The sequence below is a fragment of the Cinclus cinclus genome, chromosome 19 (genome assembly GCF_963662255.1).
Source record: "Cinclus cinclus chromosome 19, bCinCin1.1, whole genome shotgun sequence".
In the NCBI taxonomy this organism is placed as follows: domain Eukaryota; kingdom Metazoa; phylum Chordata; class Aves; order Passeriformes; family Cinclidae; genus Cinclus; species Cinclus cinclus.
Window position 1 is genome coordinate 5297503 of NC_085064.1, and position 14491 is coordinate 5311993.

The following is a 14491-nucleotide window of genomic DNA, read 5'->3' on the forward strand; positions in this document are numbered from 1 at the left end:
GTGTGACCCAAGTGTGGTTTTAATCTTTGCTCTAATAAGCACTGCTTTAAATTGGGTAGTGATTTTCTTCACAAATTTGTCTGAAAACTGTATTAATAGGAGGCTGTTTACTGATGTAATTTCCATTAGCATTGTTAAGATATTTCTTCAAGTGTAGTGAAAGCTTGAAATCTATCATGGCATCATCATTGTTATAGCAAGAGTTGTAAAATACGTGTTTTTGGAACCTAAGGAAATGAGATTGTTGTCACAAGAAAACTGGATTACCCCTTTTGCTCAGCTAGACCTGCCTATCCAGATTAGGAGCAGAATATCCTTGCTGAGGGAAGCTGACCTTACTTAAAGGATCAAAAGATGTTGCTCTTCTAGCTCAGGATGGCAAAATGTCATTTATTCCTAATGCTTAGGTGTCCAAACCATATTGGTCAAAAGAAACTGTAATTGTTGATTTATTTCCATAAAATGTTCTGACTGTTTTTCTTTGAGAGGCTGGAGGCTGTGTAGGGAGCCAGACCAAAAGGTTTGGACAGTCTGTAGCTGCCCTACTTTCTAGAAACTGTAATTTGAGGTTGTGTTGGCTGGCACGGGATGGTCAGCACAGTGAACCTGAGCTTTGTGTGCTGGGGCTCGGAGTGTGGCTGTCCTGCAGCATCCTTGTGGCACAGCCAGCAAACCACCGAGCCTCGCTCGCCGCGCTGTGGTTCCACACGTGGCTCTGATTTCTGAGAGCTGGGCCCAGGTCTGGATCTGTAAAGGCAGCACTTAGCACAACGAGGCTGCTGTTAGACTGGGGAGCCTTTACTGCTAATACAACTGGCTTTAAATGCTCTCTTATCAGGTGCTCAGGCATTTTAAATTGATATATGGTGGAGACAACTGTGCTATAAACTAATTCTGCGCATTTCATAAGTGTCATTTATGGGCTAGGGGACTCTGATTTCTTGCATTTTACAAGGCTGGGTTACACTTGGTCTCTTTCTTCTTCTTGTGTGAATGTTTGTTTAGTGTGATGGAGTTAAATTGACCTCTTTCTTTTTAGAGTCTTGCAATTGTCATATGTCCCATGGAGAATGTCAAGTATCCCTGAGTGAGCAGCCAGGATGACTCTGTCGAAATCCTGGGTGCTTTGGGCTGCTCTATTGACTCTGCAAACCTGAAATGTGTGTGGGAGAACTTTCTCTTGTAGTCTAGCATGTAATTTAATTGATGTTTGTTTGGTAATTTGCCTCAGATTAAATTATTCATTGTCACCACTGAACAAATGCTTTGTATGCTTCTGGTGGGTCAGCATTTTGCACAATGTTTCCCACTTCTTATTCCACCTACTTTGATGCATTCATTTAGTTTTGCTGCAGTCTTAGTACTGAGAGCTGAGAGAGGCTTCTGTTGGGAAAAGGGGGAGACCCAGTGGAGATTGAGAGGCTTTGTACAGTGATTATTTGGTTAAGGGAAATGAGATTAGTTTTCCTCAGATTTAAACTTTGATGTAACACAAGTTCACACTATAGTTAATAGGAGTTGTTTGCTGAAGGTGAACTTCATAGAAATGTCACAGAAGTGATCATGTGAGAATAGGATATGTTCTCTTCCTCCAAAGGAGAAGAGACTGAAGTAATTGAAGAGTTATTATCAATAGCAGTTTGTGCTTTGATGCACAGGTGGATGTTTCTGATCCTTAGCAAAGTGTGTCAGTGGTAGAGTCGCTGCCTCAGTTTTGGTCTGACCATATTTTATCTTAGTAATTCCATGGCTGTAGTGGTGATACTGCCTTTTGTAGAGGAGGAGAAGCATGACAAGGATCAGCTTAAAGTCTTGAATATTTTATGCAAGTGGGATCAGACTGAAACAATGATTTTGTAAAAATTGAGATAAATGGCCTGACTCTAGGACATTGCAGAGTGCAGATGCAGCTGTGGTTAATCTCTTCTCTGAATGTTTGTCAGTGAATAACTGAGAGGAGAAAGGTATTGAGTAAAATAAAAATACATGACAGGATGTCAGAGGACTGTCTTGGTTGCCATTTTTACAGCTACAAGAGGGGCCAGGCCTTATTGTAATAAAAAGGCTGTGTGAGAAACCCTAATAGATAGATTTAAGGCATAGTCTCCACAGCTTTCTTTTGGCTCTTTGCTTTTATTTGTGGCCTAGTTCCAAAATTTATCCTTTTTTTCTTTGCCAGTGTAGATTGACTCCATGGAGTGGACTGTATGAATAGATAATTCTGAACTATGAAATACACTTTGAACAGAGTTTATTAACATATTTTGACATGACCAACTTTGTTGTTTGCATAACATTTAAAATGTCTGCACTTTGACATTGTTGTTCTATCCATTGCATTAGATTTCTGAGTTGCATCTATCTCTGATAATATTCCTGTTCTGGAAACTTCACTATTTCTTGGATCAGAGTGGAAGCACCTAATCTAATTTCTGGGTTAAAAATGGAATGCAATGGCAGATAGAAATACTTCAGGCATAGCAGTAATCGTATTTGGTCTTGAGTGTGAAGTGGCTCTTGAAAACTCTAGGATTGTATTTGTTACATCATGATATTTAAGGTATTAAATACTTTTTGAACTCCATCTACAAAGAAGTTTTTCAGCAGTTTGTTCCTTTTACTTTGGAAATTAGAGGAGGGAACAATCAGTTTAGATATTTTCTTTTGAACTTTAGGGACAGGTTTGGAACACTCTGAAGGGGGGGGGGGGGGGGTATTTTTTTAACCCTAGTTAACTGCCATTGCTCCAGCAGTTCCAGGAGTCAGCCTCAAGCTAAGCAGCATTAGTGATTTTTGCAATATTTTTCTTTTCTGAGTGTCTGCATAAACATCCTGGAAGGACATGGTGCCTGGAGTTTGTTCAGTTCTGACTTCAGTTCAGTTCTGACTTCACAGCCAGGGGAGGAGGTGAAAAGGAATATCAGGAATAAAGGCTGTTGTGTTTAGTGAATAAATACATCTTTGCATTAACATGTGTAGAAAAGAGCTTTGCACATATGCTTGGTTCTACACCCACCAGGGGATTTGTTTAATGGAGATTAGAAGTTTTGCTGTGGAGAATACCAGGCATACCTGGTGAGACCTTTGCTGGTTTTAGCTGTTATCTTTTTGGGATAATTTTGATAGAGGGAGACCAAGGACTCTTATTTGCAAAATGTAACAATGTCACTGATTGTTTTTTAGTGATGATATAAAAAAAAAAAAAATCAAATTAATCCCCCCCAACCCCTTTCCTGAACTCCAACTGTGTGCTTAGAGTTGAATCATAATCAAAAAGGTTTGATACTACTGAAGAAATTTTGACTTTGAGAATGCATGAAACAACTTGGGTATTCTACATGAGAAAACCAGTATGACATAGGTTTGTGATGAGGTTGGGCAAAAAGCTAATTTCCCCCAAAAACATTCCCACAGACCACTACAGTTGGAAGTATTGTTCTTGTGGAAAAGATTCTGCTGTTGTGATTCAGTATGGTTTTGGGTAAGAGGGCAGAATTGCCTTTTTTTGTGTGTGTTCTTTTAAACGGATCAGCAGGCTTGTTTGGCTTTCTATTGTAGTTATCCATGCCATGCAATAAGCAGGAACACTCTATGGCTCATTTTTAATAATCAGTACACAGCTGCCCAAAGGGGAAATCGTGGCCAAGAGCTCTTGTTGATCTTTGTTTTAACAGCTGGTATTATTAAGGGAGAGCTTCTCAGACTGGGGAAAAAAAAAAAAAAAAAAAAGAAGATGAAAATCAGTGAACAGTTAATCCAAGATGTGGTCAGACAGTAAAAGATTGACTGGGAATCTGGGAATTAGTTCTAAAATTGTATTTCTTCAAATAATTTCAGAAGAAACGAATGGGTGTGTATTAAATCAGGGAAGTGGGATGGTGCTGGGGAACAGTGAAAAGTTGCAACATTTGTCAACTGAAAAACCTTCCTGGAACAACAGCAGCATATATTTAGCATTGTTACCATGCTGCAACTCCTGGGGGAGGCAGCTTGGATCTGGAGCTCTGCAGCAGCTCATGATTTATACTGTCCTAGCAGCAGAGCCCCACAAACCAGGAGAATCTGCTCCTTTTCAAAGGTCTTGTTTATAATGCACAGAACAGTGAATCCCTGTGGGTCCTTGCAGCTTTCAGGCTGCAGCTCTGGATACTGTCAGCAAAAACCAAATCTTTATCCCATTCCTGTTCCTCCAGGATGAGCAGAAGGAGGAGGTTAGCATTGCTTTGTTTTGTTTCTTTGTTTTTTTATTTCTTTTTTGTTGTTGTTTTTTAATGAGTTTTGTGGGTATAATGAATGCTAACGGTAGAGATGCATCACCTCTCTGGCCCCAGTAGATTTTAGTAGTTATGAGCCTTTGCTTAGCTAATGAGTCTGGATTTTAAAGCCTAGATTCTGCTGTTTATCCTCATACCTAGTACAAATAACTTCACTTAAATCAGTTGAATTTCACTAGAATCACCAAAAGAAGCAGCATGTGCATGTTTGTCTCCAATTTAAATTACTGAGCAAGTGCATAAAAAGGTTGAAATGCACCCAGTCCTTCAATAAAAGTAGTTTGACTTAACAGCTGGCATTAGTTGAATTTTCTCTCTTATTATCTTGTTCTTTAGGAGCTTTCTTATATCCTGGGTAGTAATTTGCACATTATAATATATTTTGAAACAAAACTGTGTCTTGTTCTGGGGTTTGTGTTGTGTGTTTTATAAGCAGAATTGTAGGTTTGGAAAGAAGTGCTCCTTTCTGAATGGGCTGCTCATGACAGATGGTTCTCATTGTGGCGAAGTGCCTCAAACCTCAAAGTGTATAAATTTATTTCAAGGAAATGAATGGCTTCTGCATCATGGCCACCTATGAAAAGTGTCCTTGGACATTGCAAATGGTGATTTTTGAGCCTTGCCTTTTCTTTATTCGAAGAGAGCTATAAAATTCATTTTCAAAAGCATGCAACTGTAACACACCTCTAAGAAGCACATTTCCTCTTTCAAGAGATGCAATGCTATCTTTGGAAGGATCTCCCACTGGTGACAGCAGGTGATGCCTCAGTGTGGCCTTTTCAGGTACCTGTTTGTATAAAACCAAAATAACACCTAATGCTCCATGCTGGATGTACTTCTGTCCATGCTGTCCAGGACATGTAACCTACATAACTTACCATCAAAAATTCCCTTGTTCCACGAAAACAAAGGATAGTCTTATTTGTCCCTCACTATCCAGTATTTGGCTCTGTTGTTGTTTCTCTTAGTTACCTGTTGCTCATCAGCTCTGTCCCGCTGCAGCTGAGCTGATCACATCCTCCTGCCTTCCCACTCCCCAGAATTAATCACTCCTCTCTGTTATCTTACCTCTTTCAGCATCTCTCTGAGCTGCTGCAGCACCAACCACATCCTCTCTGGGATGGAACATCCCCTCTCTCACCTTCCTTCCTGGCTGCTGTGTTAGCACAGTTACTGGCCCTGTTGCTATGGAGGGACTACGAGTTCTGCTTTACCACATCCTTTGCAGGACACGACAGGCGTAGGGGGAGGAGGAGGCTTGGTTTGACACCAGGATGGCAGAGGTGGAGGGTTTGGGCTCTGAGCAGGAAGGCTCTGCTACAGTTTTAAGAGCAGCCCTCGGGGGCAAGATCAGGAGGTTTGCTGGAGGATCACCTGCTTCTGTGGCCTCTGACTCTGAGCCTTCTGGCTGCTGCAGAAGGAGCAGCTTCACTTCACAGTTGAAGCTGTCAGCAGAGAGAATGAGAAGCTGAGACGCTGAGCGCCTCTGTGTGTGTGTGAATGCCTTGGCAGTCGATGACATTGGTTGTACTCACACCAGGAAACCTCTTCCCATGAACCACGTGCTGGGTTTTGCAAGGCTTCCATAATAGGTGTTAAAGTGGGTCACCACGGTGGGAGCATGGCTGTATTCCCAGTGACCTCTCCAGCAGGCACAGGTGGCCTCTTGCTGACCTGTTACTCCGTGCTGCTGCCCAAGGAGCCACTCTCCCTCCCAGCCCAGCTTTGGAGCTTGGTGTTGGCTTTGCTGCCGTTCACTGCCCTGGGCTCTGTTAACCTGGTGCTGTGTTTTAGCCTGGTGTTGAGCACCTTCTCTACAAGGAGATTTAACCTTCACCAGTACAAAACTCACCCCTTTATTAGCTGGGGATGTTGCTGTGCAGCTCTGCTGTAGGTGGATCTTTTAGTGAGATGTTGCAATCAAACTGGTTCCTGTCAGCCCTGCTGATCTGGTTGGACTCCCAGGGCTGGCCGTGCCTCAGAGCAGCTGGAATATTCATTTTGCTCTCCAGGTGCCAGCTGCTCATGGCTTTTCTCACAAGTTCTTCTTGCTTGAATTAAGTCAGGTTTTTATCCAGGTAGGGTTAAGGTATGGCCAAAACCTACTTGGATTAATTAGCAGGGGGGTCACTCTTGAGTTTGTGGAAGGTGGTTTTTGGGGTGGGGATGAGTGTGGTTGGTCTCAGAAGCAATTACAAGGCTCTGCAAAGGTCCTTGCTATTATACTGGGCAGTGTTATTTTCTATCCAAATTAAAACTGGCATGAATATTAGGTCTTATTTTGCTTTCCAGCTTCAGCAAAATGCTGAAGAGGTGTAAGCATTTCAAGGCTGAAATATGGCCCAGAAACTGCTTTATTAATAATGTCTATTGAAATAGGCAGGACAATTAGAGGTGAGTTTATCTAGCAACACAAAAGGTATTTCAACCTAAAACATAGTTTGTTTCCACTCTTGCTTTCTGTCAATTCCCCTTCACAAAGGTTTATATTCAGTTTCCTAATAATGCAGCAAAGAACCTTATGGTTTCTTTTTGTGATCTCCTAGCTAGATCAAGTTCCCAGGTGAATGGAAGAGATGGAATAGTTAACCTTGAGGGCTTTATGGAACAATGTGTTTAGGGGATGGCAATGAAAGAAAGATGGAGATGGGCAAGTAAGATAGCTTTTTTTTCTCTGGGCTATTTATTATTCAGCTCAAGCAGAAATCATACATATTTAGGCATCCTGGTGAAAGGTCGGGAGGAATTTATTTAATACTTGAATAGTAAAATGGAATTAAGCATGTGTGGCTGAAGAGGTGATCTGCATGACAAATGCATGTGATCAGAAATAGCTTTGTTAACAAGAACCGGATGTGTGGGGGAATGGAAGTGTTCACTCAGAAAACAACCAGTGAAGCCACAGCATCATCTGAGTGTAAAGCAGGCAGACATGGTCTCCCTGCCCTATCCCTCTGAGCTCCATGGTGCCCTGAGTGCTCCTTGTCTCTGCTGCAGGAAGGGAAAGGTTGGTGTCCTGTGTTCCATATATAATCAGGGATGTTTGTTTAGTGTCATTAACTGAGGGTTTCACTGACTGCTGCTGACAAGTTTTGTGTGGGAAGTTGATTCTCATCAGTAGTGGCTGAGTCAACAGATGCTGAATTGCTTTGGTATTTTCTACTCATCTCTGTTTTCTGGAAGGCTTTTGCAGTGGTAGCCTGTATTTTATGCATTTTCTTTCATTATTAATTTGCCTGGAGACTGTTAACATTTGCATATAGCTTTATTGTAGGTCTCTGAGGATCTGTGATCTGAATTCCCATGTATTCTGCCAGCACTGTAGTGTGCCATATGGGACTCAGCTGAGCCTGTGAAGGGCTCATCATCTCGTTAATTATTTTTATAATTTGAAGTTTTTAAACCATGGAATCTAAAAAAGTAATTGAGAAATTGAGCACTGTAATGTATTCTTGATCTTCACTTGAATTCCTTTTTGCCTATGAAAGTGAATGAGAGTGTCTAAAAAAAGTGATATGGGAGGAGAAGAAGGTATGATCAAAAGTAAAAATTAGCTATTAATCCCCCTATTAGTATTTTTGTTATTAATGATAGTGTGTAAACAAATAATTTAGTGAGGAAGCAATATCAAACTCACTGGGGAATGAGATAGTAGAAAAGTCTTTAAATATTCTTAATGTTCAAGAATCCTGGGTCTTTTATTGTATTGCTGCATCAGAATTACAGGAGGCGTATGCTAAATAGAAAAGTTTTTCATTTGCTCTTAGCATCTGAATTTTCAGCATAGTCTTTCTTCATGATTTGCCTCTGTGTTAGCATTCTCAATTTCACACTTCTGCACTGTCACCTGTGAAAGCAGCAGAAAGGCTGACAGTGACAGTTTAGCCTGGTACAGTAAATGTTGCCAGCTCAGTCTACTCTGGGCAGGTTTGGCAGGAAGATTTAAATTGCAGAATTAATTGGTAAATTCTACTGGAATCTGATATTGTGTTCACAGTTGAAACCAAGTAGAAACCCCAGTCCTCCTGGCCTGGCTGGAACTGGGCAGGGTGAGTCTGGCTGCAGAGACTGAGGTTGCAGATCAAGAGAAAAGTGAGGGCATCCCCTTTATTTCAGAAAATGTTCAGGCTGAAGAAGCCTCTTGATGGCAAGTGAAGCTCCAACATTGTATCTGAACACCCTGTGTTGTGCTATTTCACAATAAATGGAAGCCTTCTAGAAAGAGGAAGGCTGAGCTCATCTTCAAAGACCTAACGAATAACACTTTATTGCTCAATAATTGGTTGTACTCCATGGTATATGGCTGAGAAATGGGAAGAAGGTTTTTCTTTTGGTTTTCTGTTTTGATTCTTTTTTTCCCTAATGGCTAACTTTCCTCTTCCCAAAATTCTTTGCATAGCTGGGGAATGTGACTTCAGGAGGGCAGTTGAGAAGTGAAGGGGATTTGACAGCTTAAAGTAACCGTTCAAATGAAGCAAAGCAAACGGGCAGCACTATTTCCATTTTAAGCATTGTCAGGGTAACAAACATGCAACTGAATTTCAGAAAGAATGCATGGATGGGAGGTTATTTGGGCAGCAGTAAAGGCTGGGAGAGAGAGAATTAATGGAAACAGAAATGAGGCTAGAAAATGAATTTAGAAACACACTTTGCCTTAGGGTTAAAATATTCAAAGCATTCTGGGGACTTGGATGTCAAATTCCTGTTCAAGTTAATGAGTGAAGTTCTGCTTCCCTCTTTTGAACTTTGATTTTTGTGTGCATTCTCAAGAACATGTTTAAGCTCTGAACAGTTTGTTTTAAGCAGCAGGGGCTCTGCTTTCCCACCTGTGTGAGTCAGGTGGGTCAGCTCCTCCATCACCTGGGGAAGTGTTTGTAGTGGCACATGGTGCTGGCTTTGGGAAGTGGTGGAATCTGATGAAGGGGGCTAAGTTACAGTTACACAAGCAGTTTAATTACATGGACAATCAATTAGAAGTCTATTCCTTTTAGTAAGCTGATACCACAATAAACCTAGGCACTTGAAATTGGGAGAAAATGAGATTTGGCAGGCTGGAAGGACACAGTAACATGAAGGCTGTGGTGAGAGTCTACTGTGATAGACAACTGTCTGTCAGTGCAGTATTTCTGCTCAAAGAATGTTCTTAGGTGTGAACCAGTCCCTGAGCCAGAGGAGAGTAATGAATTCTTCTAGAAAATGTTTTGGTGTTTCTTTTTCGGAGAAAACAGGTGCTGTGTGACCTTTTGTTTCTCCCTCACTGTGGTCAAGTGGGAGCATTCTTACTGAACGTTGCATCATATTTCTTGCCTTGTTTTCTTGAATGCTAAAACCCTGTGGAGTTTATAATTTCCTAATGTTCTCCCTGACTGGAAGGGTGAGGATGCTGCAAAAATGAACAGAGGAGAGTCTGTGTACTGAAACTGAAAGCTGAAACAGCAGCTCACGGGGCACCTGAGCCCTCTTGCAGCTGATGACTGAACCTGCAGAGCTGCAGTGGCACAGTTCACTGCTAAACCATCTCTGCCAGGGCTGGTGCATTTTATGGTGGACACATGTGTTGTTCTCATTAGACTCCAGAATAATTGAGGGGACTTTTAGCTCTAAATTCCTACCAATAATGCATTTTTGTAATGAACTTCGAGAAGTAAATCAGTTTCTCAAAAGCGTTTTGAATATTAAGTATTTGAAGGGAGGTGTTACTGCAAACTGCTCTCAAAAATCTTTTTCAGAAGTCCTAAATTGCATTGATTACACATATCCTTAGACTTTGGGATTCCATGAATTGAAGATTACGCTGTATGATCAGCACATTTTGTGTCCTCTGTCATCCCTGTGATTCATTGACTTGAACTCAGAGCCTTTGCCTACCTTCAGTGTCCTTCTAGATGCATGGAATGAGGAGGACAATCTGTGTTGTGTCCCCCTGGCTGCACTGCCCTTCCTTTGGAATCTCATGCTCAGCCAGTGATGGTGTTGCCAATTTTACTGACTTCTTTTCATCCTCAAGGCACTCGGCAAAGGGAAGGGACAATGGAATGCATGACCCCAGTGTAACACACTGCTGTGGGGCGTTGGCTGCTGAGTGAAATGGCACTTGGGCCAGCACTGTTCCATGCCCAGAAAAGAACAGAAACTCTTCTCTTTAGCAAATCTGCAGAGAGTTAAACTTCCCCTTGCCTCTCCTCTGGATATTGGAGGTTGGTGTTTGTACTTCTCAGGTGGTTCTGCCTAGAGCTTGGCATGGGGCGAGTGCCTCTTCTCACTTTATAAATAGAAATTCAGCATCTTCCCCTGGCTGATCTGTCTGACAGCTGCACCACCGTGTGCTCCTCTTACACTGCTCCTCAGGGAGTTTTATTTCACCAGACTTGGCCTAGTGAGCCCTTAGAAACAGAGGAACAGTCCACCAGGTCCCTCTGTGGGACGCCAGCCCACACTGAGGCAGCTACCTGGAGCCATTTCTGGGTTTTAATCAAACTCTGATCTAAATGATGCTCTGAGAATGGATTCAGGGTGGGATGATGGTGGGAGGTTTGGACAAGCCACCACCAGGGTTGCCTTTTCAGGGTGAACCTGCTCTGTCTTAAAGTGTGAATTGCCTTGAAGGGCAGGATCTCCTTGAAAGGCATTCTTTCCTCTGTGACACCTTGACCTCTCCTCTTTGGAAGGGGTCACAGTGGGATAATAAGCTAGTTTCTTGGCACAGATATGATCTATCTGATAAAGGTGGTTAAATTTGTTTACATGGATTACAGAGTCAATTTCCCTGCCTGAGATTTCCCTTCTCTAAATCAGGAGTGTGTGAATCCATGTAAACTTGTGACTAATGGACTTCCCCATGGGGTATTTCTTTTATATGCATGTATTTATATTAAACAATGTAAATTGTGGAAGAGTAGGGTGTGGGAGAGCTACAAGACCTCTTTATCGGAAACCTTAAAAAGGCCATGTTTGCATGACTCTCCTGACTCCAGCATAATCCCAATGATGGAGAGGTATATTTGAAGCAGAGCAGAAGGTGATTCTCTGTGCTGTCATCAGACTCCAGGCTGAGCTGAGCCCTCTGGCAGGAGGAGGACCATTATTACCCTGATTTTGCCTTCTCCCCAGCTGTGAAACTGTCCAAAATTGAGATTTGTATATATGCAAACATGGACATTTTTAGTCTCTGTATTCCCTTTCTGCAGAATACACACATCCTCTTTCTGAGTGACTGATGCTACAGTGGTTCAAGGGTGATTGATGTTGCTGCAAGTAAGGCTTTTATTCTGTGTAGTTTGAATTTCTTTACTTCAATTGCCCTTAAACACTTTTTCATAGTTTCTGGAGCACTTAGAAATTCTGTACTATTTTTCTACCTTTATACTATTAGCTTTTTGCTGTTCTGCCCCCAGTGCCTCCTTAATTGACTAAAACTGACATAACTAAAGTTGAAAACTAGTCTGGTTTGGCTGACTTGGTTTGAAATAGTCCCTGATGCTAAAGCAGAGCAAACACGTGGTGCACAAACCCTGTGTGTCCTATTCCACGTGTCTTGCCTGCTGATTTAACTCTCTTCTTGATGGTGTTTTGCAAATTTTGTCTTCTTAACATGATCCCTATTTCTGCCCTTCAAATTCCAGTTAAGCAGGTTGGGTAGCAGGTTTATTTTCTTTATTAGCTCCGTTGTACATGACTGTATTCAATGCTGGCAGAGTCCCTCCTGCCACCAGGGTAACTAACTCTGTCACAGCCAGATATGCTGCAGAGCAGAAAGTGGTATTTGATAAAAGCAACATATTCACAGACCAGGCTTTGTTGTAGCTTTCAGTTATTTTTCTGCTCTGTGTCTAAAGGGAGTGGGCTTGTCTGGCTTTTGTAACTCAGTGAAAGCTCTGCAAACTGAGTCACAGGGCCAAATCTTTTGCAGAGAAGCATCACTTGTGTGAGAATCTTTGGTAGTAGCAGCTCGGCATCCCACCCAAATCTGGTGCTGTGTGTAGATTTTTTGAAAATACGGTCAATCTAATTTGCAGATTGTACAAATTTATTCTCCATTTTCCTTTTAAACCTGATGGCAAACAAGCTAGGCTGATATTAAAGCCCTGTTTATTTTACACTGTATGTCTGTCAGAGTAAGTATTCAATGTATTACAGTTTAAAAACTGTATTTCGAGTACTATAGAAACAGTAACTTCTGCAAAGCTGTGTGGAATGGATTGTGGAATTTGAGTGCTGTTGAAGTAAACCAAATTTTGAAAAATAAAGTGATTATAATTGAAATCTGCAGATAATAATAAACTGGCTTGGGTAATTAATTTGGATTTAGAGTTGCTTAATTTCTCTTGGCGTTTGCAAATCCCAAACTGACTTGTGGAATGTTCTTGATTTTATTGAAAACATGTGTGACTGTTTTTGAGGGCAACAATATTTGAAGAACGAAGTGGTATCTGTGTATAAATGGAGGTGGACAAGAAAACTTTCAGAAAACATAGCTTATGTCATTTTGGGGGGGCACAGTGTAATCTATTTTAGAACAAAACAGGCTACAGAGAAATTGAAGTCTGCTCTGTAAAAAGGTTAACTAGTCTGAATAGCATTTTAAATTCATAGCACTGACAAAAAGCTGGAGTTTAAATCTACAATTTTCATATGAAAATCAAAATTATTAATTAGGAGTAGATCCCAAATTCATGGAACTTCCATTAGTTCTTCAGAGTCAAACAAAATCCTGTCAAGAGTAGCTATTTCTTATCCTATGTTTAAGTATGTTTTTGTATTAGAAGATGGTATTTAATAGAATTGCCAGTATGTCTGTAATGAAACTGATTCAGAAATGAGTAATGAAGAATGTTACTGAATTGGGTTCATGTTAAGATACAGATTTCTGTTGATTAAAAACCTGTCTCACTATGAAAGTATCTAAATGGTAATGGAAAATATTAACAACATTTTCTGTATGGTAATACTCCCTTTTGTAAATTAATGTTAGTTGTCTCTGTATTCAATGAGAATAAATTTTTTTTTTTTTTAATACATTGCAGGACCAGTTTGACAACTTAGAAAAACACACACAGTGGGGTATTGATGTTCTGGAAAAGTACATCAAGTTTGTAAAAGAAAGAACAGAGATTGAACTCAGCTATGCAAAGCAGCTTAGGTAAGTCAATATGTAAAATTCTGGACTTTGAGTTGCATCTCCTCAGAGCCTGTAATCAACACTGAGTTTGCTGTGTCAGTCGTGATTTTGTTTATAATAATGGCTTTTAGAAAAAAGCTTTAATTTAGAGATTGAAAAGTAAAAGTAAATTTAAGGTCCTGTTGTATTATATCTGCTAGTAATAATATATTTTTCAAAAAAGAGAGGTTACTGAAGTGGCTCAGCAGCACACTGGGGCTTACTCATGGTTTATGCATGATTAATGGCTCAGGCTTTGAGGACAGCACTGTAATGTTTTCCATGAAATTGGGGCTGCTGTGTAGAAATGCTGAAGGGTTTAAGAATTCAACAGAATAATGATCATTTGTTAGGCGAAGATTAGGTTTTCTTTTACTAAGACAAGCCCCTTTTGAACGTGCATGGGGAGGAACTGCAGGTCAGAAAGTCAGCCCCAGCCCTTGGTAATTTTTCCTATGTAGTTAAGAAGGTTACAGCCTGAGATTTGAATTACAATTTATAGTCTTTTGAGGTGTCTCCTCAGATCAGAGCAGAAATCTTTGTGAATTAATCTCACATAATTCCCGCTGGGTAATTTCTACATGTCCATGTCTGGTTTGATTGTAGACAGAGACAAGTATGTGTGTACCAGACAAAGAAAAAAAATCTTCCTTGAGGTCAGGTCCTGGGGAAGAGGTGCTAAGAACCCTCCCTCAGGAGTCAATATCACCTTGCTTTTCCCAGTAAGGTAGAAAAAACTGAGAAGTGATAAGGGGTTAGAAGGGAGGAAATCACTCAGGGGGGTCCTGCTGCTGCCTGTGGGATATTGTTGGCAGTCACTAGTGACCAGTGCTAAACTGGAAGTACTGGAGTTAACTTGGGAGGGGGGGAGCAGGAATAATTATTCCTAAACCTTCCATTAACTCGCCTTTTATTTGCATGGTAATAATAAATCTTGAGAACTCTGTGTCTTCTCAGGTTTTAAAGAGATGGGATCTGAGGTTTCAATTGATCTGTGTATCTAACACAGTGTCTATTAAAAAAATCACCTAGAATTTGCTTGTGTTTGAGTGGGTTTGAG

General features: G+C 40.9%; 1 protein-coding gene across 1 annotated transcript in view; it reads left to right on the forward strand.

Moving 5' to 3' along the window:
- Window positions 1-7206: 7206 nt before the first annotated feature.
- Window positions 7207-14491, forward strand: part of FNBP1 (formin binding protein 1) — a 63489-nt gene continuing 56204 nt past the window's right edge. The window contains exons 1-2 of the mRNA XM_062505377.1: window positions 7207-7281; window positions 13298-13413. Of these exons, the coding sequence (XP_062361361.1) occupies window positions 7207-7281; window positions 13298-13413 (191 nt within the window). The remainder of the gene's footprint in view (window positions 7282-13297; window positions 13414-14491) is intronic.